This window comes from Anolis sagrei, chromosome 8, assembly GCF_037176765.1.
Source record: "Anolis sagrei isolate rAnoSag1 chromosome 8, rAnoSag1.mat, whole genome shotgun sequence".
NCBI classification, from domain to species: domain Eukaryota; kingdom Metazoa; phylum Chordata; class Lepidosauria; order Squamata; family Dactyloidae; genus Anolis; species Anolis sagrei.
This window is the reverse complement of record NC_090028.1, coordinates 37,514,847-37,541,180: the sequence shown is the minus strand read 5'-3', so window position 1 is coordinate 37,541,180 and position 26,334 is coordinate 37,514,847. Positions and strand designations below refer to the sequence as shown.

The following is a 26,334-nucleotide window of genomic DNA, read 5'->3' as shown; positions in this document are numbered from 1 at the left end:
TAAATACTGGAAATAATAACAATAATATATAGGTTTCAGAAAAATCTTAGATCAAGTTCTCAAGTGCATTATTGGGGGGATGATTCCAAATTTGTTTTTTAAGTAGCAGAGAAATTTTGTTATGCTGCCATGATAAACTAGGTACCTGCAGAACAGCCATTTCTCACAAGGAAAGCTCAATAATGGCTAAAATGAAGGCCTCACTTGGAATCGCCATAGGAAGCCTTATGGGATTTGATGGCCTTCGTGGCATCATTTCAGCTTGGTTTGAAAATGGAACAGAGCCAAAAGAATCAAATAGCAAATCAGCTGCCTGATGAGGTTTTATTGAAAAGCCTCATTTCTCAGAGTTTAAAGCATTTTCTATTTTTAAACCCTCTATCAGTCAAACAAGGACAGACTGGCACCTGCACTAGTTCTGAGGAATGTCACCTCGATCTCTGCATGGCAATCTAAGAAATGCCTTTAGTGCAGGCATGGGCATGGGCATACTTTCCAACTTGGGGACCACATGGTGGGGGGCCAGGGGGGAGGGGTTCTTCCCAAGCCTCGTTGTGTATTAATAAATAACATCATCAATAATATCAAACTACAAAGGTTCTGGCACAAGTCATTAAAAGAAATAATAATAATAATAATTACAACAACAACAACAACAGATCCCAAATGTAAACTCTGCAAAGAAGCAGATGAAACAACAGATCACATCCTCAGCTGCTGCAAGAAGATCGCGCAGACAGACTACAAGCAGAGGCACAACACCGTTGCCCAGATGATTCATTGGAACTTGTGCCACAAATATCATCCGCCTGTAACAAAGAACTGGTGGGATCACAAGCCGGAAAAAGTTACAGAGAATGAACACGCCAAACTGCTCTGGGACTTCTGGATTCAGACAGACAAGAGTTTTGGAGCAGAATGCTCCTGACCTCACATCGATCAAAGTATGGATGATCGATGTCGCAATCCCAGGTGACAGCAGGATTGCAGAGAAACAACAGGAAAAGCTGACACGATATGAGGATTCAAAAATCGAACTGCAAAGACTCTGGCACAAGTCAGTCAAAGTGGTCCCAATGGTGATTGGCACACTGGGTGCAGTGCCTAAAGACCTTGGCCTGCACTTAAACACAATCAGCGCTGACAAAATTACCATCTGCCAGCTGCAGAAGGCCACCTTACTGGGATCTGCACGCATTATTCGCTGATACATCTCACAGTCCTAGACACTTGGGAGGTGTCCGACGTGTGATCTAATTCAACAGCCAGCAGAGTGTCTGCTGTCGACACATCTTGTTGTGGGAAGGAATACCACTGGAGCATTGCAGTGCACCCAAATACCTGGGAGTCACTCTGGACTGTGCTCCGACCTACAAGAAGCACTGCCTGAATATCAAGCAAAAAGTGGGCGCTAGAAACAATATCATACAAAAGCTGACTGGCACAACCTAGGGATCACAACCAGACACAGTGAAGACATCTGCCCTTGAGCTATGCTATTCTGCTGCTGAGTATGCATGCCCAGTGTGGAACACATCTCACCACACTAAAACAGTGGATGTGGCTCTGAATGAGACATGCCGCATTATCACAGGGTGTCTGCGCCCTACACCACTGGAGAAATTACACTGCTTAGCCGGTATTGCATCACCTGACATCCGTCGGGAAGTAGCAGCCAATAGTGAAAGGACCAAGGCAGAGACATCTCCAGCTCATCCCTTGTTTGGGTATCAGCCAGCACATCAACGACTTAAATCTAGAAATAGTTTTCTTAGATCTACAGAGACACTCGCTGGAACACCTCAGCAAGCGAGAGTCCAAAAGTGGCAGGCTCAAACCCAGCACCTCAATCCGTGGGTGATACCAGATGAGAGACTCCCTCCTGGGCACACAGAAGACTGGGCGACTTGGAAGGCACTGAACAGACTGCGCTCTGGCACCACGAGGTGCAGAGCCAATCTTAAGAAATGGGGCTACAAAATGGAATCCACGATGGAGAAGAGCAAACCACTGACCACCTGCTGCAATGCAACCTGAGCCCTGCTACATGCACAATGGGGGACCTCCTTGCAGCAACACCAGAGGCACTCCAAGTGGCCAGATACTGGTCAAAGGACATTTAATCAACTACCAAACCCACACATTTTGTATTTTGTCTGTTTGTTTGCTTTGTTCTGTTAGAAATGTAATATAATTTGACTGGTCTTCCTGACACGACAAATAAAAACCAGTTGTGCTTGGGATGGGGGTGGGACTGAGAGCAGGGCCTCCTCCAATGACTGCAGTGCCTGGGCTGGTTTGTAAGAGGAGATATGATCGGTCAAATAGCCTGGACCCGAGCCATTTAGGGCTTTAAAGCAGACCGGGCTAAATTATACTTGTTTTGCCTGCTGGTTAAGAGAAGAGATGTGCCACCCTTCATGCACTTAAAGGTAACAGTGTTTGACAAGAATGATTAAATCTGAGCACTTCACAAGAAAGCACACAAGATGGCACTACTAGATTAGAGCAATATATTTAATGCTTTGTGACCTCAAAGGGCATAAGGAAGGTAGCTTTGGAAGGAAAGGTTATTGCTTTAGTCTAGAAGAATCATGAGTATGATGTTTTAAAAAGTCTTTCCAAAGGGAAACAGTTACACTATTATCTCCTGGCAGGGAGTTTCAGAAAAACATCTACTTCTGCTTCATTGACTATTCTAAAGCCTTTGACTGTGTGGATCATCATAAATTGTGGCAAGTTCTTAGTGGGATGGGTATACCAAATCGCCTTGTCTCTCTCCTGAGGAATCTGTACAAGGACCAAGTCGCAACAGTCAGAACTGACCACGGAACAACAGACTGGTTCAAGATTGGGAAAGGCGTCCGGCAAGGCTGCATCCTCTCACCCAACCTTTTTAACTTGTATGCAGAACACATCATGCGAGGATGTGCGAGGCTGGATGAATGCAAAGCTGGGGTGAAAATTGCTGGAAGAAACATCAACAACCACAGATATGCAGATGACACCACTCTGATGGCCGAAAGCGAGGAGGAGCTGAGGAGCCTTCTAATCAAGGCGAAAGAAGAAAGCGCAAAAGCCGGGTTGCAGCTAAACGTCAAAAAAACCAACAAGAATGATTGACAACTGGAAAATAGAGGGAGAAACCGTGGAGGCCGTGACAGACTTTGTATTTCTAGGTGCAAAGATGACTGCAGATGCAGACTGTGGCCAGGAAATCAGAAGACGCTTCCTTCTTGGGAGGAGAGCAATGTCCAGTCTCGATAAAATAGTAAAGAGTATAGACATCAGACTGGCAACAAAGATCCATTGCCTAGTCAAAGCCATGGTATTCCCTGTAGTCACCTACGGATGTGAGAGCTGGACCTTAGGGAAGGCTGAGCGAAGGAAGATCGATGCTTTTGAACTGTGGTGTTGGAGGAAAGTTCTGAGAGTGCCTTGGACTGCAAGAAGATCCAACCAGTCCATCCTCCAGGAAATAAAGCCCGGCTGCTCATTGGAGGGAAGGAGACTAGAGGCAAAGTTGAAGTCCTTTGGCCACATCATGAGGAGACAGGAAAGCTTAGAGAAGACAATTATGCTGGGGAAAGTGGAAGGCAAAAGGAAGAGGGGCCGACCAAGGGCAAGATGGATGGATGGCATCCTTGAAGTGACTGGACCGACCTTGAGGGAGCTGGGGGTGGTAACGGCCGACAGGGAGCTCTGGCGTGGGCTGGTCCATGAGGTCACGAAGAGTCGGAGACGACTGAACGAATGAACAACAACATTATCTCCTGGATAAGCCCATATCTATAACTAAAATGTGAATGGAATTTTCCCCCTTGTTTCTTCTGAAAAACTGGGAAGATGGATCGATATAGTTCTAGACACTGCATTAAATTATCTAAGGTTGGCTTTAAAAGTGTTGTTGTTTGAGTGCCTCGAATATTTCTCTTTCTGTTTTCAAACATCTTTTTTTACTGCTTCTTTTAAAGTACATTTTAAATCAATGTTTATTTGTTTTATTGTATTACGTAAGTATTTCATGCTGGGAGCTTCAGCAATAGGACAGCTCGTCAATGAAAAGAAACCAGGTAAGTGAAATAAAAGACTCTTCAGACTAGACAGGACGAATGCAAGGGAGGCAGAGGCCCACTTGAAGAGCTCATTTTTAACGAACCAATCTATTTTTGAAAAGCTATAAAACAGAAAACCATAACCAGAGAAGTAGAGAGCTGCACCGTAAAAGCATACCTTTAAAAATTAAAAGAAAAGGAACTCAAAGGTGAAGAAACATAGCATGTCACACAACAGACAGATGGTCAAAATAGAAGCCTGACACATTGCAAGTTTAACATTAGTCTTGTGCATTTGTACAGAATCACTATCCATTCTGGTTTGTTGCATTTGAGCACTTTATCCAAAAATGGGCACCTTTCCAATTTTTTTGTTATGTCAGGAGTGACTTGAGAAACTGCAAGTCACTTCTGGTGTGAGAGAATTGGCCGTCTGCAAGGACATTGCCCAGGGGACGCACTGATGTTTTTGATGTTTTGCCATCCTTGTGGGAGGCTTCTGTCATGTCCCCGCATGGGGACCTGGAGCTGACAGAGGGAGCTCATCTGCACTCTCACTGGATTCGAACCTGCAACCTGTCGGTCAACAGTCCTGCCAGCACAGGGGTTTAACAGGTGGGGACTCCTTTCCAAATGAGCTTTTTCATCCAAGGTCTGAAAAAAATGAATATTTTCAGCCCATTGGTGGCAAAGCGCCAATGCTTGCCAGGGCTTATAGAATAAGAGATGTACGGCCTGCCAGGGCCTATATCCGAGTGCGCCAAGCACCGAAGAAACACTCAGAATTTGTCTGTAGGCCCTGCTAGGGCCTAAATCCAAGTGCGCTGAATGCCAAGTAAGAGGGCCTGCCAGGGCTGACAGCTGAGTGCTGAAAATCAGGTGACCAAACAGTTACCGTTCCCGCGTTCCTTTCCTTTCATTTCACTAATATTTCCATGCCAGAGGGAAATTCCACATTCCGAATGATCAAAATGGTATGAAATTTCATGCATTCCGAATGAACAAAATGGCACGAAAACACAAATTAGAAAGAGGAGACAGCAATCGGATCCATAACTACTACATCTCGGGAGGCCCTGCTCTCGATCCCATCTGCCTCACAAGTGCGATTGGCAGAGACGAAGGACAGGGCCTTCTCAGTGGTGGCCCCCTGGCTAGGGAACTTCTTTCCCAGGGATATTAGATCGATCCCCTCCCTCTTAACTTTCTGAAAAAAAGTAAAGACTTGACTCTTTGAGCAAGCTTTTGAGAATGCAGCGGAATAGATAACGCAGAATTATGAATGATGAACATGGAATAGCCAGACGATGTGACTGGATAATGTTTTTAACAGGATGACACCAATGATTATATGCTTTAACGGTTTTTATTTATGTTTTATATTGTAATGTTGATTGTTTTTAATGGCACTCTTATGAACGCCCGACATTGAATTGTGCCAATCTGTAACTCGCCTTGAGTCGCCGTATGGCTGAGAAAGGCAGGATATAAATATCGTAAATAAGTACTATGCATTGCTTTCTAAAATGTGCTTTATAATTTTCCCATTCTAAAGGAAGATGTATGATGTTCTTCACAATCCTTTAGCCTGACAATATTGACCAGTACTAGCCTTAGTTCATATAGGAAAATCAGATCTATAAGCGAGTCCCAACTGGTCCAAGGTTTGGTCTACTCACCTTTGCAGTGGTTTTCATCCCAAGGATATGCACAGTTTTGAATGCCGTTGCAGACCAGAGAATTATTGATGCACATGTTGCTATGGCAAAAGTAAGTGCCGCCCGAGCAGGGAGCTATGGAGGAGCAAATGGGGGGAAAGGTCTGGGTTACCACATCTATAACCATAGACTACATAGCAACACATTCAAAATATTTCTACAGTTTGTGCTGTTGAAGGCTTTCATGGCCAGAATCGCTGGGTTGCTGTGAGTTTTCCGGGCTGTATGGCCATGTTCCAGGAGTATTCTTTCCTGACATTTTGCCCACATCTATGGCAGGCATCCTCAGGGGTTGTGAGGCATCCTCAGAGGACCTCGGAGAGCCCTCTGAGGATATCTGCCATAGATGTGGGTGAAACATCAGGAGAGAATGCTTCTGGAACATGACCATACACAGCCCGGAAAACTCTCAGCAACCAAATGATTCCATGAAAGCCTTCAACAACAAAATGAATTTTGACAAGGAGAAATGTACAGTATACACTTAGGCAATCAAAATGAAATACACAGATACAGAACAGGTGAGACCTGGTTTGAAAACAGTCCATGCGAAAGGGATCTAGGAGTCTTAGTAGACCATAAGCTGAACATGAGTCAAGAGTGTGATGCAGCCGCTGAAAATATAACTGCGAGTCTAGGCTGCATCAACAGCAGTCTAGTGTTGAGATCAAGAGAAGTTATCATCCCACTCGAGAGTTCTTATCAGTTCTTATTTCCTCTGTGAAAACCACTATTTTGATAGTGTACTTCTGAGCTCATCTCCAAATGAAAGAAAACTTTGAACTTCCACATTGTTCCACTCACTTCTGCGTTGGTCATTCTGCCTCCCCTGGAATACCTCTTGTGCCCAATTCTGAGCATCAAAATTCAAGAGGGATATTGACAAGATGGAATGCGTTCAGAGAAAGGCGAACAAAGTGGGCAAAGGTTTGGAATCTTAAAAATAATTCCATCTACTGACATCCTCCTTTTTTTGTATCAAAGAAAACTGGTGACCAAACTGTGCAAGGTTTTCATGAGGAAGATGCTTTGCAAATCTTCTTATCTTCTTTAGCAAAGGTAAAGGTTTTCCCCTGACATTAAGTCCAGCCGTGTGCGACTCTGAAGTTGGTGCTCATCTCAATTTCGAAGCCGAAGGGCCGGCGTTGTCTGTAGACACCTCCAAGGTCATATGGCCAGCATGACTGCATGGAACACTGTTACCTTCCCACAGAAGCAGTACTCACATTTGCATGTTTTTGAACTGCTGACATTTAGCCCACATCTATGGCAAACCAATAAACATTTCTATTCTGGGCATAGTAATATTGCTATCACTAACTCTCCAACTTCATTCTCTTATGCACAAAGTTAAAATCCATGTAAACCTCAAATCTTCATTGCCAAGGTGCTGTAATTCGAGTAGCAAAAATGAAAGTTATACAACCCATTTGTTTGTATGGCAACATTGGTTCTTTATGTTTTCTGCTTCATGGATTTCCAAGACTAAAAGTGCAACACTGAAGTATGCAAACAAAAGAGACAACAACAACAACACTAAAAGGGTGCAAAGTTTTATGCAAACTGTAACTATGTCTCACTCCGGTAAACCTGTATTGCTCAAAGCTGACAGCAATGGCTACTGTATTGTACCTAAATCAAACAAGCCAGTCTCTGCATTAAAGGAGAAAGGGATACAAATTAGGATTGAATTATTTTGGTAATCAAGATAGCCAATTGCCTCCAGCAGACAAGAGTTCTTTCTCCCACTCTGGACATTCCATCTATCTATCTATATATAAATGCTCTGTGCATAGTGAGTACCTTAAAACCAAAAGAACCAATGAATGAAATCACACCAAATTTGGCAACAAAACGTCTCACAACACAAGAAGTGACCATCACTCAAAAAATTATGATTTTGTCATTTGGGAGTTGTAGTTGCTGGGATTTATAGTTCACCTATCATCAAAGAGCATTCTGAACTCCACCAACAATGGAATTGAACTAAATTTGGCACACAGGACTTCCCTGACCAACAGAAAACACTAGAAGGATTTGGTGGACACTGATCTTGAGTTTTGGATTTGTAGTTCACCTACATCTAGAGAGCACTATGGACTCAAACAGTGATCTGGTCCAAACTTGGCACGAATACTCAATATGTCCAAATATAAACACAGATGGAGTTTGGGGGAAATAGACCTTGACATTTTGGAGTTACTGGGATTTATAGTTCACCTACAATCAAGGAGCATTCTGAACCCTACCAACGACAGAACTGGGGGCAAACTTCCCACACAGAACCCTCATGACCAACAGAAAATACTGTGTTTTCTGGTGGTCTTTGGCGATCCTTCTGACACCCCTCACAACCCCCCCCCCCCAGGGTCCCAAACCCCAGGTTGAGAAATGCTGCCTTAAGGGCATCCAGTCCAACTCCTTTCATCAGGGCAAGAAAGGGCCATCCAGCCATTCACATACACATATATATGTATATGACAGATGCAGTATCAAAGATTTGAAAGGGACCCCTAAAGAAGGACAATGATATGTTGCATGTTCCAGAGTAGGCAAACTAGACAATCTCACATCAACCCTGGCAAAGAAACAGCAAGAAATACTGTTTACCCACAAGCAAATTACTTTATTTTCCAGGTCACCAGAATGGGCCACAGCAACGCGTGGCAGGGGCCAGTAGTAGATATATAAACCCCACTTGCCCAGTTTCCAACAGACCTCACAACCTCTGAGGATGCCTGCTATAGATGTGTGTGGAACGTCAGGAGAGAATGCTTCTGGAACATGGCTATACAGCTCGGAAAACTCACAGCAACCGATTCCTATGGTTGAGCTAACAACATGCCCTGCCTACTTCCTTGACAATAGTATTAAAAATAGCAGTCTTTTTATCAGCTATGCCCTGGTGGCGCAGCGGGTTAAACGCTGACTTGCTGACTGGAAGGTCAGCAGTTCGAATCCGGAGAGGAGGGTGAGCTCTTGCTGTTAGCCCCGGCTTCTGCTAACCTAGCAGTTCAAAAACATGCAAATGTGAGTAGATAATAGGTACTGCTTTGGTGGGAAGGTAACTGCTCTTCCTGCAGTCATGCCGGCCACATGACCTTGGAGGTGTCTATGGACAACACCGGTTCTTCGGTTTAGAAATTGAGATTATGCTGTTGGTAAGGATTGTTTTGTACAATTTTCAGTTATTTAAATGACCAGTGTTTTAAAAGGAAGGAGTAATACATGTTAAATTATTGCAATTCGTGCCGAGTTATATATTGTGATTTAAAGCACACTAATCTGATTATAAGGACACCAGCTGATCAGAGCACGTTAATGCCGTTTGAAGTTTAATTATAATTCTTGCTATTTCAAGCTGCCCTTAATTGTCTGTTTCAAGGAAGAGCCGAGCTGATTTGGATCAAAATGGCCCGTCGTTCGAGAATGTCTTCCAATTTTAAAATGTCTGATCTGTTTAAAAAATTAATCCAGCTTCCTCCTCCATCCTGAAAGCCACATTAATTATTCAGCCAGAGGTTATGACTGAAGTATGGATACAGAACTTCTCAAATTCAGGGGAAAGCAACTTTTCTTTAGCACACAGTATAATAGTACATCCTACAGCATAGTATAGTGATGCACTGCAAGCTTCAATTCTATCTTCTGATCTCATTTAGAATTGGGAGTTGACGAGTCTTACAGCTGACTGAGGGCCCCATCTACACTGTTTGAAACTGCATTCATATGATGTGCAGATTCATATGAAGTCTACACTTACCATATAATGCAGTTTCCACCTACATTATATGGCTGTATAGATGGTGCCCAAATCTCCCTACCTCTTTGAGATCATAGGTTGAGGCTTTTCCATCTGGTCTGGAGTTATATGCTAACACAGCCCCAGTTTAAACCAAAAGCTGTTTTCCATTCAGTGCAGGTTCAAAACAAGAAAATATGAAAATACTGGTCACGTTTAATACAGTTTTGTCATATTTTATAACACACTAGCTGTATCTGCCAGGTGTTGCTGTGGCCAACCTTCCCTCCCTCTTTCTCATTGCATTATTTTGTTTTGTTTTTATTGTATTCCTATGCTTTATTTATCTTATGGTGATATTAGTTTTGTTGTTTGGTTTTATTTTATTGTATTTTTTGTAGGAGCCCCCGGTGGCGCAGTGGGTTAAAGCGCTGAATTGTTCCATGCAGTCATGCTGGCCACATGCCCTTGGAGGTGTCTATGGACAATGCTGGCTCTTTGGCTTAGAAATGGAGATGAGCACCACACCCCAGAGTCAGACATGACTGGACTTAATGTCAAGGGACTACCTTTACCTTTTTTATTTTTTTGTAATTGTATTTCTGGGCTCGGCTTCATGTAAGCCGCCCTGAGTCCCCTTTGGGGAGATGGTGGCAGGGCATAAATAAAGATTATTATTATTATTATTTCACTCCTTTCTTTCTCTCCTTCCTTCCCTCCTCCCTCCCTCTTTCCTTCCCTTTTTTCTTTCCTGCTCTCCTTCCTTCCTTCCTTCCTTCCTTCCTTCCTTCCTTCCTTCCTTCCTTCCTTCCTTCTCTACCTCTTTTCTTCCTCCTCGCCTGTTTTTCTTTTTCTCCTTCCTTCTCTAACTATTCTTGGACTGTAACTCCCAGCAGTCCTTCTTATTAATCTATCTACCTACTATCTATCTCTATCTAATCGATATGCCTTATCTATCTGGAGGATTGCTGGGAGCTGCAATCCAGGAATAGGAAATAGGAAATATGTACGGATTGGGATGCTCTCAAAGAAATCCAAGGAAAAGCAAGCTTGCAGCTTGGAAGCAGTGCATTTGGAGCATCCTCCTCCTCTAAAGGGCCGGGTGGGAGACTTCTCTCATGTCCCCGCATGAGGAGCTGAAGCTGATAGAGGGAGCTCATTCATGCTCTCCCCAGATTTGAACCTGCAGCCTGTTGGTCTTCAGTCCTGCTGGCACAGGGGTTTAACCTGTTGAGTGAGTTCTTTAATCTGAAACATTGGGCTGTTAGCATAATGCTCACCAGGCAAGGACCCTCTATATCTGCGGCCCTAGTCTAAATTCAACCTCCACGGCAAGAAGGTCCAATAACACTATGTAACATGATTTTTGTTCCTGGGTTATAAATGTCATTTCCTAATTATATCATAACAACATGGAAAAAGTTTATTAAACTGCAAAAACATTGTTTTTGCAGGACATCCTGCAGCACTCATTGAGTCTCAACCAATTCAACATAGTTTGTGACAGCCACAAAAATGAAGTTTCTGGAGTAAACCAAATACTACACAATTAAATAGGAATAATAACACACTGAAACTAGAAGGATACATTTTTTCAATATTTTGTTACATAGTGTAGTTCTAAGCTTTTGGAATTTTAATATTGTGTATTATCTCTTATATTTTCACTATATATTTTTTCCAGTTTGCTTAATATCACATTGCATTTTTAGTAGTGTATCTGTATTAGTTTTACAACAGCTTGAATAGTTTTATATTTGCATTACTCCTTCCTTCCCGTGTCTATACACGTGGATGACTCGATATACATAAACGACAATAATATACTTACGATCCACGAATGAAGTAAAGAGCATTCTGAATCTGCTTAACCTACTGCCTTCATCCGCCCACATCCGCACTACTCCGGTCCCGGTCTGTAACATAACATCATTTGCGACGGTGCTGCAAAATTTTGCTTTCAAGTTTTCGATGGAACTGCTTCCATCATACACAGCAACAAAGTTCCTCTTGCATTCATTGGAATGTTCCATTTGGTAGTCTAGAAATCTTAAATAGATCTGTTTGGTGTGAGAAAAGAAATAAAACCTTGAGCAAAAGAAGTGAACTAACGATTAAACAACACAAAGCCAAGAATTCATTGTCTTCCAATACCAATATCCCCAAACAAACCAACAAAGTAATAAATATCTCTATAGATGACATAAGAAAAAGATTGGTCAGTAGTTCCTGGCATTGGAGCCATCTTTACCAGGTTTTAAAACGGCAATGATCCTAGTCTTCCTCCATAGTCTGGGGATCTGTTTGTGTGCCAAGCACTGATTGTAGAATTTGCGTGACAACAAAGAGTTGGATGTCCTGTGACAGCAACCACCGAGTTTCACAAGCAAAAGATTGACATATTAATTCAGGACGATCGTCATATCACTCAGAGAGAAATTTCAAGCATAATTGGCATTTCACAAGAATGTGTGGGTCACATTATTGCTTTGCTTGGCTATCGGAAGATCTGTGTACGATGGGTTGTGGAAACAGAGTGTCGACTTCTTCCATGACGGCTTCAGAAAACTTGTTCATTGTTGGCAGAAATGTATCCAATTGTCTGGTGATTATGTGGCATTACTTTTCATTCAACCCTCCTAGAATGTTCTATATCAGAAATAGCTGCCTCCAAGTTCTCTGTAAACTTTGTCCAGTTAGCTTTACTGAAATTATATCTTCTGCGGAAAGGGACACTTTTTGGTCCCAAAATTAATAAGAACATCAGCCCTGGCCTTGTCTTGCTCAACTGCTGAGTATGCCTGCCCTGTTTGGCATAAGTCTGTTCACGCCAAGCAGGTGAACATAGCACTGGATGAAACATGCAGAATAATCACAGGATGCCTCAAACCTACATATGTGGATAGACTCTACAAGTTGGCTGGCATTGCCCCCTCCCCCCCCCCCACAAATGTACAACGGGAAGTTGCTGCTAACTGTGAGAGAAATAAGGTTGAACATTGTGAAAACCATCCACTGCATGGTCATCAGCCTCTTACCAGTAGACTCAAATCAAGGGAAAGCTTCATGAGAACTACCACTCCTCTTAATGTTCCCCCAGCAACAGCAAGAGCATCTCTCTGGGCACCAGAAAATCCCATTTGGATGGTCCCTCACAAGGGTCTTCCTCCAGGTGCAAAACAAGAATGGGCAACTTGGAAGTCCCTGAACAGACTGAGAAGTGGAGTGAGAGGATCAAAAGACAACCTGGCAAAATGGCACGACCTAAAAGAATCCCACACCTTGCACAACTGTGGAGCAGAACAAACAACTCTGCACCTGTATACATGTCCACAATGCCCTGCCTCATGCACAGAGGAAGAAACCGGTCGCAGGTTGGACTCAACTCATACTACTGGAGTCCACTCATATGTAATAAGGAACAGGACATTTACTCATACAAAGACTTTGCTTTATACTTCAAGAAAAGAACTAGTTGTTTCTACTCAATGTGAATGGGGCAGTCCTGTTTTTTGATATGTGTATTTGTAATATATACATTGAATTAATTTAGTTACTTTCACATTACCACAATCAGTGGATTTTGGTCTCCACAGGATCAAAAGACAACCTGACAAAATGGCACTACCTAAAAGAATCCCACACCTTGCACAACTGTGGAGCAGAACAAACAACTCTGCACCTGTATGCATGTCCACAATGCCCTGCCTCACGCACAGAGGAAGAATTGCTTAAAGCTACAGACAATGCGGTTGCTGTTGCCCGGTTTTGTTCAAAAATTATTTAGCTGATGTGCTCCTTCGATTTGTATCAGTTTTCTACTTATGCTTTTGGCACGAAACAAACAAACTATTGTATTCTGGGCATAGAAATGTTGCTGTCACTAACTCTCCAATTTCATTCTCTTGTGCACAAAGGAGAAGTTAAAATTCATGTCAACCTCAAATCCTTATTCTCGAGGTGCTATAATTTGAATAGCAAAAATGGAAGTTATACAATTTATTTGCTTGTATGGCAACATTGGTTCTTTATGTTTTCTGTTTCACACATTTCCAGAATAATATTTTGATTAAAATTGCAATGCCAAAGTATGCAAACAAAAGAGACAACAACAACAACACTAAATAATGCCTAAAAGGATGCAAACTTTTATGCAAACTGTAACTATGTCTCGCTCTGGTAAACCTGTAGCAATGGCTACTGTATTGTATATAAGTCAAACAAACCAGTCACTGCATTAAAGGAGAAATTGATACAAAATACCAGAAATGGCCATGTTCATGAGATTCAACATCCCAGAACCTGAAAAGGGTTCATTTCTGAACAAAGGAAGCAGGCTTTGGAAGAAAAGGTTATTGCTCTAGTTGACAAGAACATGAGCACGAACAAAGGAACGTAAGTATTCAAAGTCTTTATTTCAAGTACTTATTGTGGCACTATCTAAATTAAATCGCCTTATCGGTGCAAAGACATCTGTGTTATAACAAACATTATTTTGTGAACAGCTATTGTTAAGGAAACCAACGCTGTCGATGCTTGTTGCATCTTGAATTTACTCCGATTTTATTGTTTACGGTCTTCTTTATGTCACACTCCACAGAAAACAAATGTGTAGGCCACTCTTAGAAATTAATAGTTGAAATCAATAGCAACCCAGAACAGCAGCAGCGGAATACAGTCCTGAATTAGAAAACTAAAGTAAACTATAAAAGCACCAAATTATGTGAGGTGTCTCCTGTTAACTACACCGGAATATAACGTATTGGAATCTGTTCTTGATATAAATACCGTATATACTCAAGTATAAGGCGGGTTTTTCAGCCCCCTTTTTAAGATGAAAAAGCCCCCTTCGACTTATACACGAGTGAGGGTCCTGGTGGGAAGGCGTGAGGCTAAAAGAAGCCCTTCTTTAAGCCCTGTGTGTTCCTGCCAGGACTCTCGCCTCTCCGCAAAGCAACCCAATGTTCCACAGCCTGCTTCTAATTGTCATGTATCATGTTCCACAGTTGTTTGTGGTTGGTGGTGGTGGGCCTAGCAGTTGGTGAAGGAAGGGTTAATGTAAGTCTTAGTTCTAAAGGGTTGAGTAATCTGTAAGTAAGAGTTCATGGGTGAAAGCAATTAAGGGTGGAGGTATGCAAGAGATAGATTGCAGCTGGGTGTTTCTGGATATAAGGAGCTAGCCTTGGGACTGATCTTTGGGAGAAAAGTATTTGTTTTATCTTGGTGGTAGATGCTGCTGGTTTTCCCCCAGGTTTGTGGATTTTCGGTGTCCTGACTTATCTCCCGAATCCTGGAAATTTGAATCTTTGGACTGGCTTTTGACTACGGTATGGACTCTTGCTCTCTAGACTTTGTTTATTGAACTCTCAGCGTTTGACTACTGGACTGGACCTTTTGACTATGGCGTTACCTTGAACCTGCATCAGTGTTTGCTGTTTTTGTTTTATATTCTGCAACTGGGTGCAATCTTTATGTTTTATATTTTGGACTATTAGTACAGCCAGAAAGTAAGTGCTGTTTTAATTCAACTGCTTGATAAAAACTGAGTATTTGTTTGGTCCATCTCTACCTAAAGAATGGCAGAGCCCTGGCAACATGACAGAAACTTGCAATGGAAGGAAAGGAGAGATTGCATTAGAAGCTGAGGGAAAAGAATTTTAAAAAGAGAGAAGCAACACTCCAGAGTCAATTAAAATAATATATAATACAAGGATTTTAAAAATAAAAATAACTAAACAATTCTATTAAAATGCATCTAAAAGACATTTTAAATGTAAAGTAAAAAAATTAAAGAAAAAAGCCCATCATATCCCATCATACTGTCGCGGGCTGTTGGGATATGACGAGTAGCCACTATCTTCAAGGTGTAGCCTCGCAGCACCCTCCTTTCCTCGTCGCCTGTGCCCCTCTTGCCTTCCTCTTCTCAGCATGCGTGTGCCTCCCTCGTCCTGTTGCTGTGAGCGCAAGCACCTCCCTCCTCCGGAGAGGGAGGGAAGCGCATGCGGTGAAAGGGGAGGGAGGCACGCATGCAGCGAGAAGAGGGAGGCACTTGCTCACGCGGTGACAGGACAAGGGGGGCACACATAGCGAGAAGAAGGACATGAGAGGAGTGCATGGCGAGAAGCAGAGGCTGCTGCTGCATCTTTGCTGTTACTTGAGAGCGGTGGACCGGGATTGCCAGGGTGACGGCAGCAACTCCTTGGCTTCCCCCCCTCGTTGTATGATGGGAGTATGATAGGCTTTTTACTTGATCTTTTTTACTTTATATTAAAAATGTCTTTTGGGTGAATTTTAATATAATTGCTTGGTTTTTTAAAATATTTGTACAGTGTTCCCTCGCTACTTCGCAGTTCGCTTTTTGCGGACTCACTGTTTTGCGGGTTTTTGCCTCCTGGCAATGATGGAGTGTGGAAAGGGGTTTCACCCTCCCCCTTGGAAGAGAGGCAGGCAATGATAAAAAAGAGAGAGGAGATTTTTATTTATCGTGTCAGTGCAACCAGTCGATTATATTACATTTCTAACAGAATAAAGCACAAAAACCCAGCCAAAATAAGAAAATTGTGAGTTTGGTAGGTGATTAAATGTCCTTTGACCAGTATCTGGCCACTTGGAGTGCTTCTGGTGTTGCTGCAAGAAGGTCCTTCATGGTGCATGTGGCAGGGCTCAGGTTGCATTGCAGCAGGTGGTCAGTGGTTTGCTCTTCTCCGCACTCGCATGTTGTGGATTCCACTTTGTAGCCCCATTTCTGAAGGTTGGCTCTGCATCTCGTGGTGCCAGAGCGCAGTCTGTTCAGCGCCTTCCAAGTCGCCCAGTCCTCTGTGTGCCCAGGGGGGAGTCTCTCATTTGGTATCAGCCATTGGTTGAGGTTCTGGGTTTGAGCCTGCCACTTTTGGACTCTCGCTTGCTGAGGTGTTCTGGCGAGGTGTTCTGGCGAGGGGGACATGAGAGAAGCCTCCTTGCAGGATTGCAAGACATCCGGGCGTCCCCTGGGCAACGTCTTTGTAGACGGCTGATTTTCTCGCCACAGAAGCGACCAGAGAGGAGATACAAAGCAGTATGTAAATCACGGCCTTATAGCCCCTTCCTTATAGCTAGCAAAAAAACAAAAAAAAAGGTGTGTGGTGCCTTTAAATCTATCCTCACTTCTGCCTCACCCTCTGAATTCTCTCTCTCTCTCTATATATATATATATGTGTGTGTGTGTGTGTGTGTATGTGTGTGTGGATTTTCATCCCTACTTCATGGATTTTCACTTTTCGTGGGTGATCCTGGAACATAACACTCGTGATAAGTGAGGGAACACTGTATTATTTATTATTTTAGTTGTAGCTTGCAACAGAATAAGTAGTCTTGGGTCCCATATTGGAGAAGAGGCTGGATGTTAAATAAATATGAAGCTGAATAATTAAAAGCCAGCACAATAAACTAAAATAGGAACAAGCCATTCAAACTGACATTCACACCAAAACTGCTCGGTCAAAAATTTTGACACCAGCAGTTCTTAAAATCCTTAAGAAAACAGAACGGCTCGGGCCTCATCCATAAACATTTAACCTACGGATACCTCAATTAATGTAATTTTATTGGTATCTATTTTTATTTTGAAATTTACGAGTAACTGCTGCATTTTCCACCTTCGGCTTATACTCGAGTCAATAAGTTTTCCCAGTTTTTTGTGGTAAAATTAGGTGCCTCGGCTTATATTCAGGTCGGCTTATACTCGAGTATATACGATATATAATTTTTCCCATTGGCATTTAATTTCATATACTGTTTTGTTTAGGCACTAATTAACTTAAATTATTTTATTAGACTTACAAATAATATAAAGGATTAAATATGTCAAGTGTCTATAAAAAGATTAATAAACCATTTCTAATATTCTGGGCAGCATGTGATCTCTTTTAAGGTATTTCAGCCATTCCCCATAATGAAGACATTTTAATGGCTGCAGAACTAAAATAAGTTTGACCCTTCATTAAAACTAAGGAACAGATTCATTTTATTATGGCACTTAATTTAATGCATAATGAATATTAACATGGAGAAGGGGAAAAGCAGAGTTTGAAGCCAAATCGAAAGGATGGCGTTCAAATGTTTTGACAAGTCCCTAAATATGATTCTTATATGGAACTAGCCATCCCCTGCCATGCGTTGCTGTGGCCCAGCCTGTGTATATGTGTTTTGTGTCTGTGTATGTGTGTTTATTTCTGTGTATATATTTGTGTATATGTGTATATATGTGTGTTTGGGTGTATATATGTGTGTGTGTATTTATGTGTGTATAAGTGTGTACATATTTGTGTATTTGTGTTTATATATGTATATGTATATTGTGTATATGTATGCTTGTCTATATACATATATGTGTGTATGTATGTGTATGTATACTGTATGTGTATATTTGTGTGTTTGCGTATATATATGTGTCTGTATGTATGTGTGCATGTGTATATTTCTGTGTTTATATGTGTATATGTATATTGTGTAAATGTGTGTGCTTGTGTATATGCATGTATGTGTGTTTATATGTGTGTATGTATGTGTATATGTATACAGGTGTATATGTATGTGTGCATATGTGTATATTTGTGTGCGCTTGTGTATATATATATATATATGTGTGTGTGTGTGTGTGTGCCTGTATGTATGTGTGCATGTGTATATGCGTATGAACGTATGTATATATGGTTTATTTTGGGGGGTTTTAACATCCGTTCTGCTGGTGTTTTTGTGTGTTTTTAGGGGTGATGGACACTCGTTGGTCTGATATGTGTATTGTGTCCAAATTTGGTGTCAATTCATCCAGTGGTTTTTGAATTATGTCAATCCCACAAACGAACATTACATTTTTATTTATATAGATAGATAGGTAAACGGTTCTGGCGCAGACTACCTGTCTGAACGTATCTCCTGCCATGACCAATCACGAAGTTTAAGATCTTCAGGAGAGGCCCTGCTCTCGATCCCACCACTATTGCAAACACGGTTGATGGGGATGAGAGACGGGGCCTTCTCAGCAGTGGCCCCCCGCCTATGGAACGCCCTCCCTAGAGATATCAGACTTGCCTTTTAGAAGGAAAATCAAGACCTGGTTATGGGACCAAGCATTTGATCAGTGAGCAGCAAGTGATAGAAGATCAAACGACTTATGGCAATGAATTGATCCAGGCTGGTTTTTGGATTTCGATTTTAATGGATGTGTCTTAATTAATTGTTTTAATTTTTAATATTTTGATTGTACTGTGGTTGTTTTTATGATGCTAGCATCGTATGATGCTTTTGTTAGGCTGCCCTGAGAAGGGCGGGGTATAAGTATAGGAAATAAATAAATAAATAAATAGATTTTTTTTTTTTGTCGTGTCAGGAGTGACTCCTGTTGTGAGAGAATTGTCGGTCTGCAAGGACGTTGCCCAAGGGACGCCTGGATTATTATTATTATTATTTTTTATCATCCTTGTGGGAGGCTTCTCTCATGTCCCCGCATGAGGAGCTGGAGCTGATAGAGGGAGCTCATCCGCCTCTCCCCGGATTCGAACCTGCGACTTGTCGGTCTTCAGTCCTGCCGGCACAGGGGTTTAACCCACTGCGCCACCGGGGTAAATAGATAGATAAATTCATGAAAAAATAGCCACCCACCCCCACAAAAATCCAGTGGAATGATGCACAGTAGTCACAAATAGCCGCACTATTATTGAGCACCGAAGGCAGTTTATGAAGCCAGCATCTATCTTGATTTCTCGCAACTCCCAACAAATAACAGGTAATTAATTTCAATGAATGAGACACAGCATGCAAATGATTCCTAATGGCCAGCCGTTCCCATCCACTAATGAGCCGAAAACCGATTAGACACAAAGCGATTCCGCAGCCTCACCTTGGCGTTTGGAGTGGCTTTAATGGTCCATATGCAGTCCACCGCTTGCCCAGGCTTTGTTTTCTCTTCCTGTTCTACCTGGCTGGACCGCACGATCCCATCGGCTCCGGAGAGCTCAAATTGGCAATCTAGAGAGGAAGGCAGACACCATGCGCTGTCAAACCAAGGGCAGGAGTGATTTAAAATGTAATGAACAAAAGAGATTAGTACTGCAATACTAGACCTGGAATGGGATTTAAAATACCTCCTAGGTATGTGAAGTCAGGGTCTGCACAGGGGAAGAAGAAGAAGAAAAAAGAAAGGATGATTGGATTTCGGAAGGCTAAGCAGTCTCTTGAAGTTTAAGCAGAAAAGGAGACAGTCAGGTAAACATTGACACACAATACTAGGATATACTGAGGGATATACAGAGGGATTGTACCAGGACAGTAGTTCTCAACCTTCCTAATGCCATGACCCCTTAATACAGTTCATTTTGTGGTGACCCCCAAACAATAACATTATTGGGTTGTTGTAGGTTTTTCCGGGCTATATGGCCATGTTCTAGAGGCATTTTCTCCTGACGTTTCGCCTGCATCTATGGCAAGAGGTAGTGAGGTCTGTTGGAACTAGGAAAATTGGGTTTATATATCTGTGGAAAGACCAGGGTGGGACAAAGGACTTTTGTCTGCTGGAGCTAGGTGTGAATGTTTCAACTGACCACCTTGATTAGCATTTAATGCAGTGGTTCTCAACCTGGGGTCCCCAGATGTTTTCAGCCTTCAACTCCCAGAAATCCTGACAGCTGGTAAACTGGCTGGGATTTCTGGGAGTTGTAGGCCAAAAACATCTGGGGACCCCAGGTTGAGAACCACTGATTTAATGGCTTGGAAGTGCCTGGGGAGAATCTTTTGTTGAGAGTGATTTGATGTTGAGAGTGATTTGATGCTTGATTGTTCACTCTCTGTTGTTTTGCTGTTGTAATTTTTGAGATTTTTTAATGCTGGTAGCCAAATTTTGTTCATTTTCATGGTTTCTTCCTTTCTGTTGAAATTGTCCACATGCTTGTGGATTTCAATGGCTTCTCTGTGTAGTCTGACATGGTGGTTGTGAGAGTGGTCCAGCATTTCTGTGTTCTTAAAAAACTCTAAAATTACAACAGCAAAACAACAGAGAGTAAACTATCAGGCACATCAAATCACTCTCAACAAAAGATTCCCCCCAGGCACTTCCAAGCTATTAAATGGTAATCAAGGTGGTCAGTTGAAACATTCACACCTAGCTCCAGCAGACAAAAGTCCTTTGTCCCACCCTGGTCTTTCCACAGATATAATGAACATTACATTTTTATTTATATAGATGATGATCTACACTATCTTTAGAACATGAGTGGAAACCACAAGCCCTTCCAAGAATTCTATGGGTTTTTAGCAACAACCAACAAAACCAATGATGAGGAATGCTGGGAGCTGTAGTCTAAAATGTTGTCTGTTTCTAGATGTGACACATGGGAAGGGGGAGGAGGAACTCCAAGGAAGAGATAGAAACCCAGGATATTTCAAGAAAGTGTTTGGATTGCAAACTACAGCCATGAATGTCAAATCAAAACAAACAGAACAAATAGTATTGATAGATTCCCAGGGATTTTTTTCCTTGTCTGGATAAGCCCATAAACGAACAAAACACATAGTGTCAGTTCTAATATTGTTAAACTCATCAATGAATTCAACAGTATCTTTGCATAATAATCTCTTAAAGGCAAAGTGAGAAAAGTGAGGACATTTTTTCACCTGGTATAAAGGAATACTTGGCTTTAAACCCTTCTCCTTCAAGCTCTTCGTCGGAAGTAAATTTTATCCACATAAATCTGCCTGTTGATCGAATCAGGGTCGGGCTTTTGAGACCACAGTAGCGGTCAATGAGGGGGGAGAAACCAAAGGGTCCGTCTCGAACCTCCAGGTGATCAAAGCGACATTCGAACGAAGGCTCAATGTAATATGGCTCATCAAAAGTCAATTCAATTCTTTGGCGTGGAGCAGCTGTGACAAAGGAAAGACAACCCAGATCAATAGGACTTACAGAAACACGGAGAACGATTCTGAACCTATTGACATATTTATGACTCCGCTTATAACACAAAATTGTTCTGAAAGTATATTGAGAAAAAGGCACAAAAACAATATGCCATCTGTCGATAATAAAAGAGAAAACGCTCCGTCAAGAACCGTCGGTGCACAACCATGAAACCTAAGCAAGTGAAACATGGCTTCACTACTTCATCACACTAGAGAAGTGTTTCTCAACCTTTCTAATGCCGTGACCCCTTAATACAGCTCCTCATGTTGTGATGAACCCCAACCATAACATTATTTTCATTGCAACTTCATAACTCTAATTTTGCTACTGTTATGAATTCTAATATTTAAGATGAAGGATGTAGTTTCATTCACTGGACCAAATTTGGTGCACCTAAATTTGCATACTGGGTAGGGTTGGGGGGAGATTGATTCTGTCATTTGGGAATTGTAGTTGCTGGGATTCATAGTTCACCTACAACCATAGTTCACCTACAGCACTCTGAACTCCACCAATGATAGAATTGAACCAAACGCAGCACACAACTCCCATGACCAACAGAAAATACTGGAAGGGTTTGGTGGGCATTGACCTAGAGTTTAGGAGTTGTAGTTCACCTATATCCAGAGAGCACTGTGGACTCAAACAATGATGGATCTGGACCAAACTTGGCATGAATACTCAATATGTCCAAATATATGCCACTGGTGGAGTTTGGGGGGAAATAGACATTGACATTTGGGAGTTGTAGTTGCTGGGATTCATAGTTCACCTACAATCTAAGAGCACTCTGAACTCCACCAATGATAGAATTGAACCAAACTTGGCACACACAACTCCCATGACTAACAGAAAATACTAGTAGGGTTTGGTGGGCATTGACCTAGAGTTTGGGAGTTGTAGTTCACCTATATCCAGAGAGCACTATGGACTCAAACAATGATGGATCTGGACCAAACTTGGCATGAATACTCAATATGTCCAAATATATGCCACTGGTGGAGTTTGGGGGAAAATAGACCTTGACATTTGGGAGTTGTAGTTGCTGGGATTTATAGTTCAAGCAAAGAGCATGCTGAACCCCACCAACGATAAAACTGGGCCAAACTTCCCACAGAGAACCCCCATGTCCAACAGAAAATGCTGTGTTTTCTGATGGCCTTTGCTGACCCCTCTGACACCCCCTAGTGACCCCCCAGGGGTCCCGACCCCCAGGTTGAGAAACACTGACCTGGAGAATGAATCCACTTTAAATCCGATTGCTGTTTCCTGCAGAATGCTGGGGTTTGTAGTTTAGGGAGGACCCGTTAACAGCCTCCCTAAACTACAAACCCCAGAATTCTGCAGGAGGCAGAAACCAGATTTAAAGTGGATTCATTCTCTAGTGTGATGAGGCCCTTAGATCAAATATTGCTGGGCATTTTGAAGTAATGGGTAAAACATTCATTTTTCTGCAAGAGAACAGAGTTTGAATTAGATGTAATATCTATTTCACCACTTTAGCAACATAAATGCTTCATTTATAGCCTAGCATATGAAATTATACTGTTTGGCACATGAGTGAAATATAAACATGCAAACATTTTGCAACCTAAGCATATAGATTCTGTCATCTAAGGCCCCTTCTACACTGGCATAAAAATCCAGATTATCTGCTTTGAACTTGATTATATGACAGTGTGGACTCAGATAATCCAGTTCAACATAGGTAATATGGATTATCCACTTTGATAATCTGGATTATATGGCAGTGTGGAAGGGGCCTAAGAAGCAGGGAGAAAAATAAACACAGATATATATATATTTAAAACAAGCACTTTGAAATGTACTATTTGGAGAGAAAATCTCCCATAACAGTTATAATCTTGAGTCTTAGACCACTGTTCTGTTGCCGCTGGAGCCGAAATGAGGTGCTTTTAAGAGAGGATGTTAGGCTTGCATCCAGCGGGAAGCCAGGGCCCCCGAAAAGAAGCCTTTAGGAAAATTTCCCTTATTAAGCAGTCTTTATGAGGCTTGAGCTTAAATATAACAGTTCTTTATTAATGAACAAACAGGAATTGTAAGCTTTCTTAACAGACTATTAGCTCTTGCAATCTTGTTTACAGGAAACAGGCACTATCTTCAGAAACTTTGCTAAAAGGAAAATTCCCCTTTTTAGCTCCTCCCAGGCTGCTGTGAACCTAAACCTGACTGATTTGAGTCTACTACCGGCTGAACTGCGTCTCAGAACCTAGCAGACGTACCAACAGGCCTGTGGTCACTTAGCTGGCTTGATGAACATTGCTGTCATTCCCTCCGGAAGTCCTCAGGGCTGTAAAGCTGTTTCCCTGGAACCTTTTGGGAATCTGTAGAGGCTCTTAAAACTGTTCTCCCCTGGGAAGTCTTAAGAGACGAAGCCTTTGCACAGGAGGATGTTTGTGTACATCCTCTGCATTGACTTCCTTTTTGAGACTGACTGAAAAATGGCCCCTTCCCTACAAAAAACCAGAGAGGGGCGGGACCAGGGAACCTAACTATTATTGACAGCTGGCTTGTCCTATGAATGCAAATTATAACAGGAAGCCACCCTGCTGCAAAATTCCTGCAACTTAGGACAATGAACAAACACTCAGTGAAAAGCACAAAATTGGAGCCCCTGGAACAGCCGTTCCAGAACACCACAATTAAATAGGGTAAGTGAATATTCAGATATGTATAACCCATTGGTCTATTAGGGACAGACACACATTTTCACATGCTTGACTGTAGTACTGCAGACAACAACCATATCTTTGAGCAATGAAATAAGAAAAAAACCTCAATAATCATAAAGACAATGCATTACCTTCTAAAATATAGACACATTCTTGGTTGGGTGGGTAGAACTTAGGGAAGTTCGGTGAAGCAAAGTGGCCTCCGTTGCTTGTTCGCACCCAATCGCTGCACTGGGTAGATGCCATGCGGTTGCCTCCAGTATTCTGGCCAACTTTGTGAATGAAACAGAGGAACGAGTCATTCTAGGAAATATCTGCAAACAACAGTCCTATAGATCGGTGAGCTTTGCGGACTGACACTATTTATCTATTGAGCAAGAAACAATTTACTGCTATAGATCTCTTCCCCATAAAATGCTTAGATTTGTTAAGCTACTACTTTACAAGGATAGGTGAATGATATTCCAAAATGGCCATGGAGTTTACTCAGGTAATATCAACCTGACATCTGAAAATACTGCTGCACAGATGAAAAATACCGTATATAATCAAGTATAAACCGAGTTTTTTAGACTCTTTTTTAGGCTAAAAAAGCCCCCCTTGGCTTATACTCGAGTCAAAGTTATTTATTATTTTACTCTGTTGTTGTTGTGGTTATTATTATTATTATTATTATTATTTATTAATATTCCTACTGCAGATGCAGACTGTGGCCAGGAAATCAGGAGACGCTTACTTCTTGGGAGGAGAGCAATGTCCAGTCTCGATAAAATAGTAAAGAGTAGAGACATCAGACTGGCAACAAAGATCCATTGCATAGTCAAAGCCATGGTCTTCCCTGTAGTCACCTACGGAAGTGAGAGCTGGACCTTAGGGAAGGCTGAGCGAAGGAAGAGAGATGCTTTTGAGCTGTGGTGTTGGAGGAAAGTGCTGAGAGTGCCTTGGACTGCGAGAAGATCCAACCAGTCCATCCTCCAGGAAATAAAGCCCGACTGCTCACTGGAGGGAAGGAGACTAGAGACAAAGTTGAAGTACTTTGGCCACATCATGAGGAACCAGGAAAGCCTAGAGAAGACAATGATGCTGGGGAAAGTGGAAGGCAAAAGGAAGAGGGGCCGACCAAGGGCAAGATGGATGGATGGCATCCTTGAAGCGACTGGACTGACCTTGAAGGAGCTGGGGGTGGTGACGGCCGACAGGGAGCTCTGGCGTGGGCTGGTCCATGAGGTCACAAAGAGTTGGAGACGACTGAACGAATGAACAACAACAACAATATTCCTACAGATATTAGATTGGCCCCCTCCCTGTTAACATTTCGGAGGAAAGTGAAGACCCGGTTGTTCGAGCAGTCATTTAATATTTTGATAAATGTTTTTTAATGTTTATGTATTGTATGTGAATTTGTGTCCTGGCATTGAATGTTTGCCATGTATATATATGCTGTGCTCCACCCTGGGTCCCCTTCGGGGTGAGAAGGGCGGAATATAAATGTTTTAAATAAATATATAATTTGAAAAGGCAGTGTAACATAGGAATATGGAACAACTGGATGATGAGACTGGATGTTGATTTTAACTATGAGACGCTAATGAGATGTTTTATTGATTTATATTGACTGTTTATTATGCTACTGTTTTAATTGTTTTTAACTGTTTTTGAGCATTGAATTTCGCTATTGTTAACCACTCTGAGTTGCCTGAGGACTGAGAAGAGTGGTATACAAATATAGTAAATAAATAAATAAATTATTATTATTACATTTATTACTGTATATACTCGAGTATAAGCCTAGTTTTTCAGTCCTTTTTTTAGGCTGAAAAAGTCTCCCTCGGCTTATACTTGAGTCAAGGTTTTTTATTATTTTACTCTATTATTATTGTTATTATTATTATTACATTAATCATTTTACTCTATTATTATTACATTTATTATTTTATTCTTTATTATTATTATATTAATCATTTCACTCTATTATTATTACATTTATTATTTTATTCTTTATTATTATTATTATTACATTTATTATTTTACTCTATTATTATTATTGGAAGGATATGTAAACACATTTACACTGAAGAAGGTTAAAATAATGCTTTAATCAGAGGACAGTCTTATCTTATTTATTCAAAAACATGTAACCTACCAATGCCTCAGTTAATGCAATGTTATTGGTATCTATTTTTATTTTGGAATT

The 26,334-nt window shown here is 41.6% G+C and overlaps 1 protein-coding gene across 3 annotated transcripts in view; it reads right to left on the bottom strand.

The window, feature by feature from the left end:
• NETO2 (neuropilin and tolloid like 2) overlaps positions 1-26,334 on the bottom strand; it is a 79,094-nt gene that overhangs the window by 7,579 nt on the left and 45,181 nt on the right. The window contains exons 3-8 of one of the 3 annotated variants that reach the window (XM_060788193.2): positions 24,272-24,412; positions 21,162-21,410; positions 19,616-19,660; positions 19,393-19,520; positions 11,347-11,575; positions 5,735-5,848 (exon numbers count right to left, since the gene is read on the bottom strand). In XM_060788193.2, the coding sequence (XP_060644176.2) occupies positions 5,735-5,848; positions 11,347-11,575; positions 19,393-19,520; positions 19,616-19,660; positions 21,162-21,410; positions 24,272-24,412 (906 nt within the window). The remainder of the gene's footprint in view (positions 1-5,734; positions 5,849-11,346; positions 11,576-19,392; positions 19,521-19,615; positions 19,661-21,161; positions 21,411-24,271; positions 24,413-26,334) is intronic. The other 2 variants (XM_060788194.2, XM_060788195.2) reach the window with 2 other exon arrangements.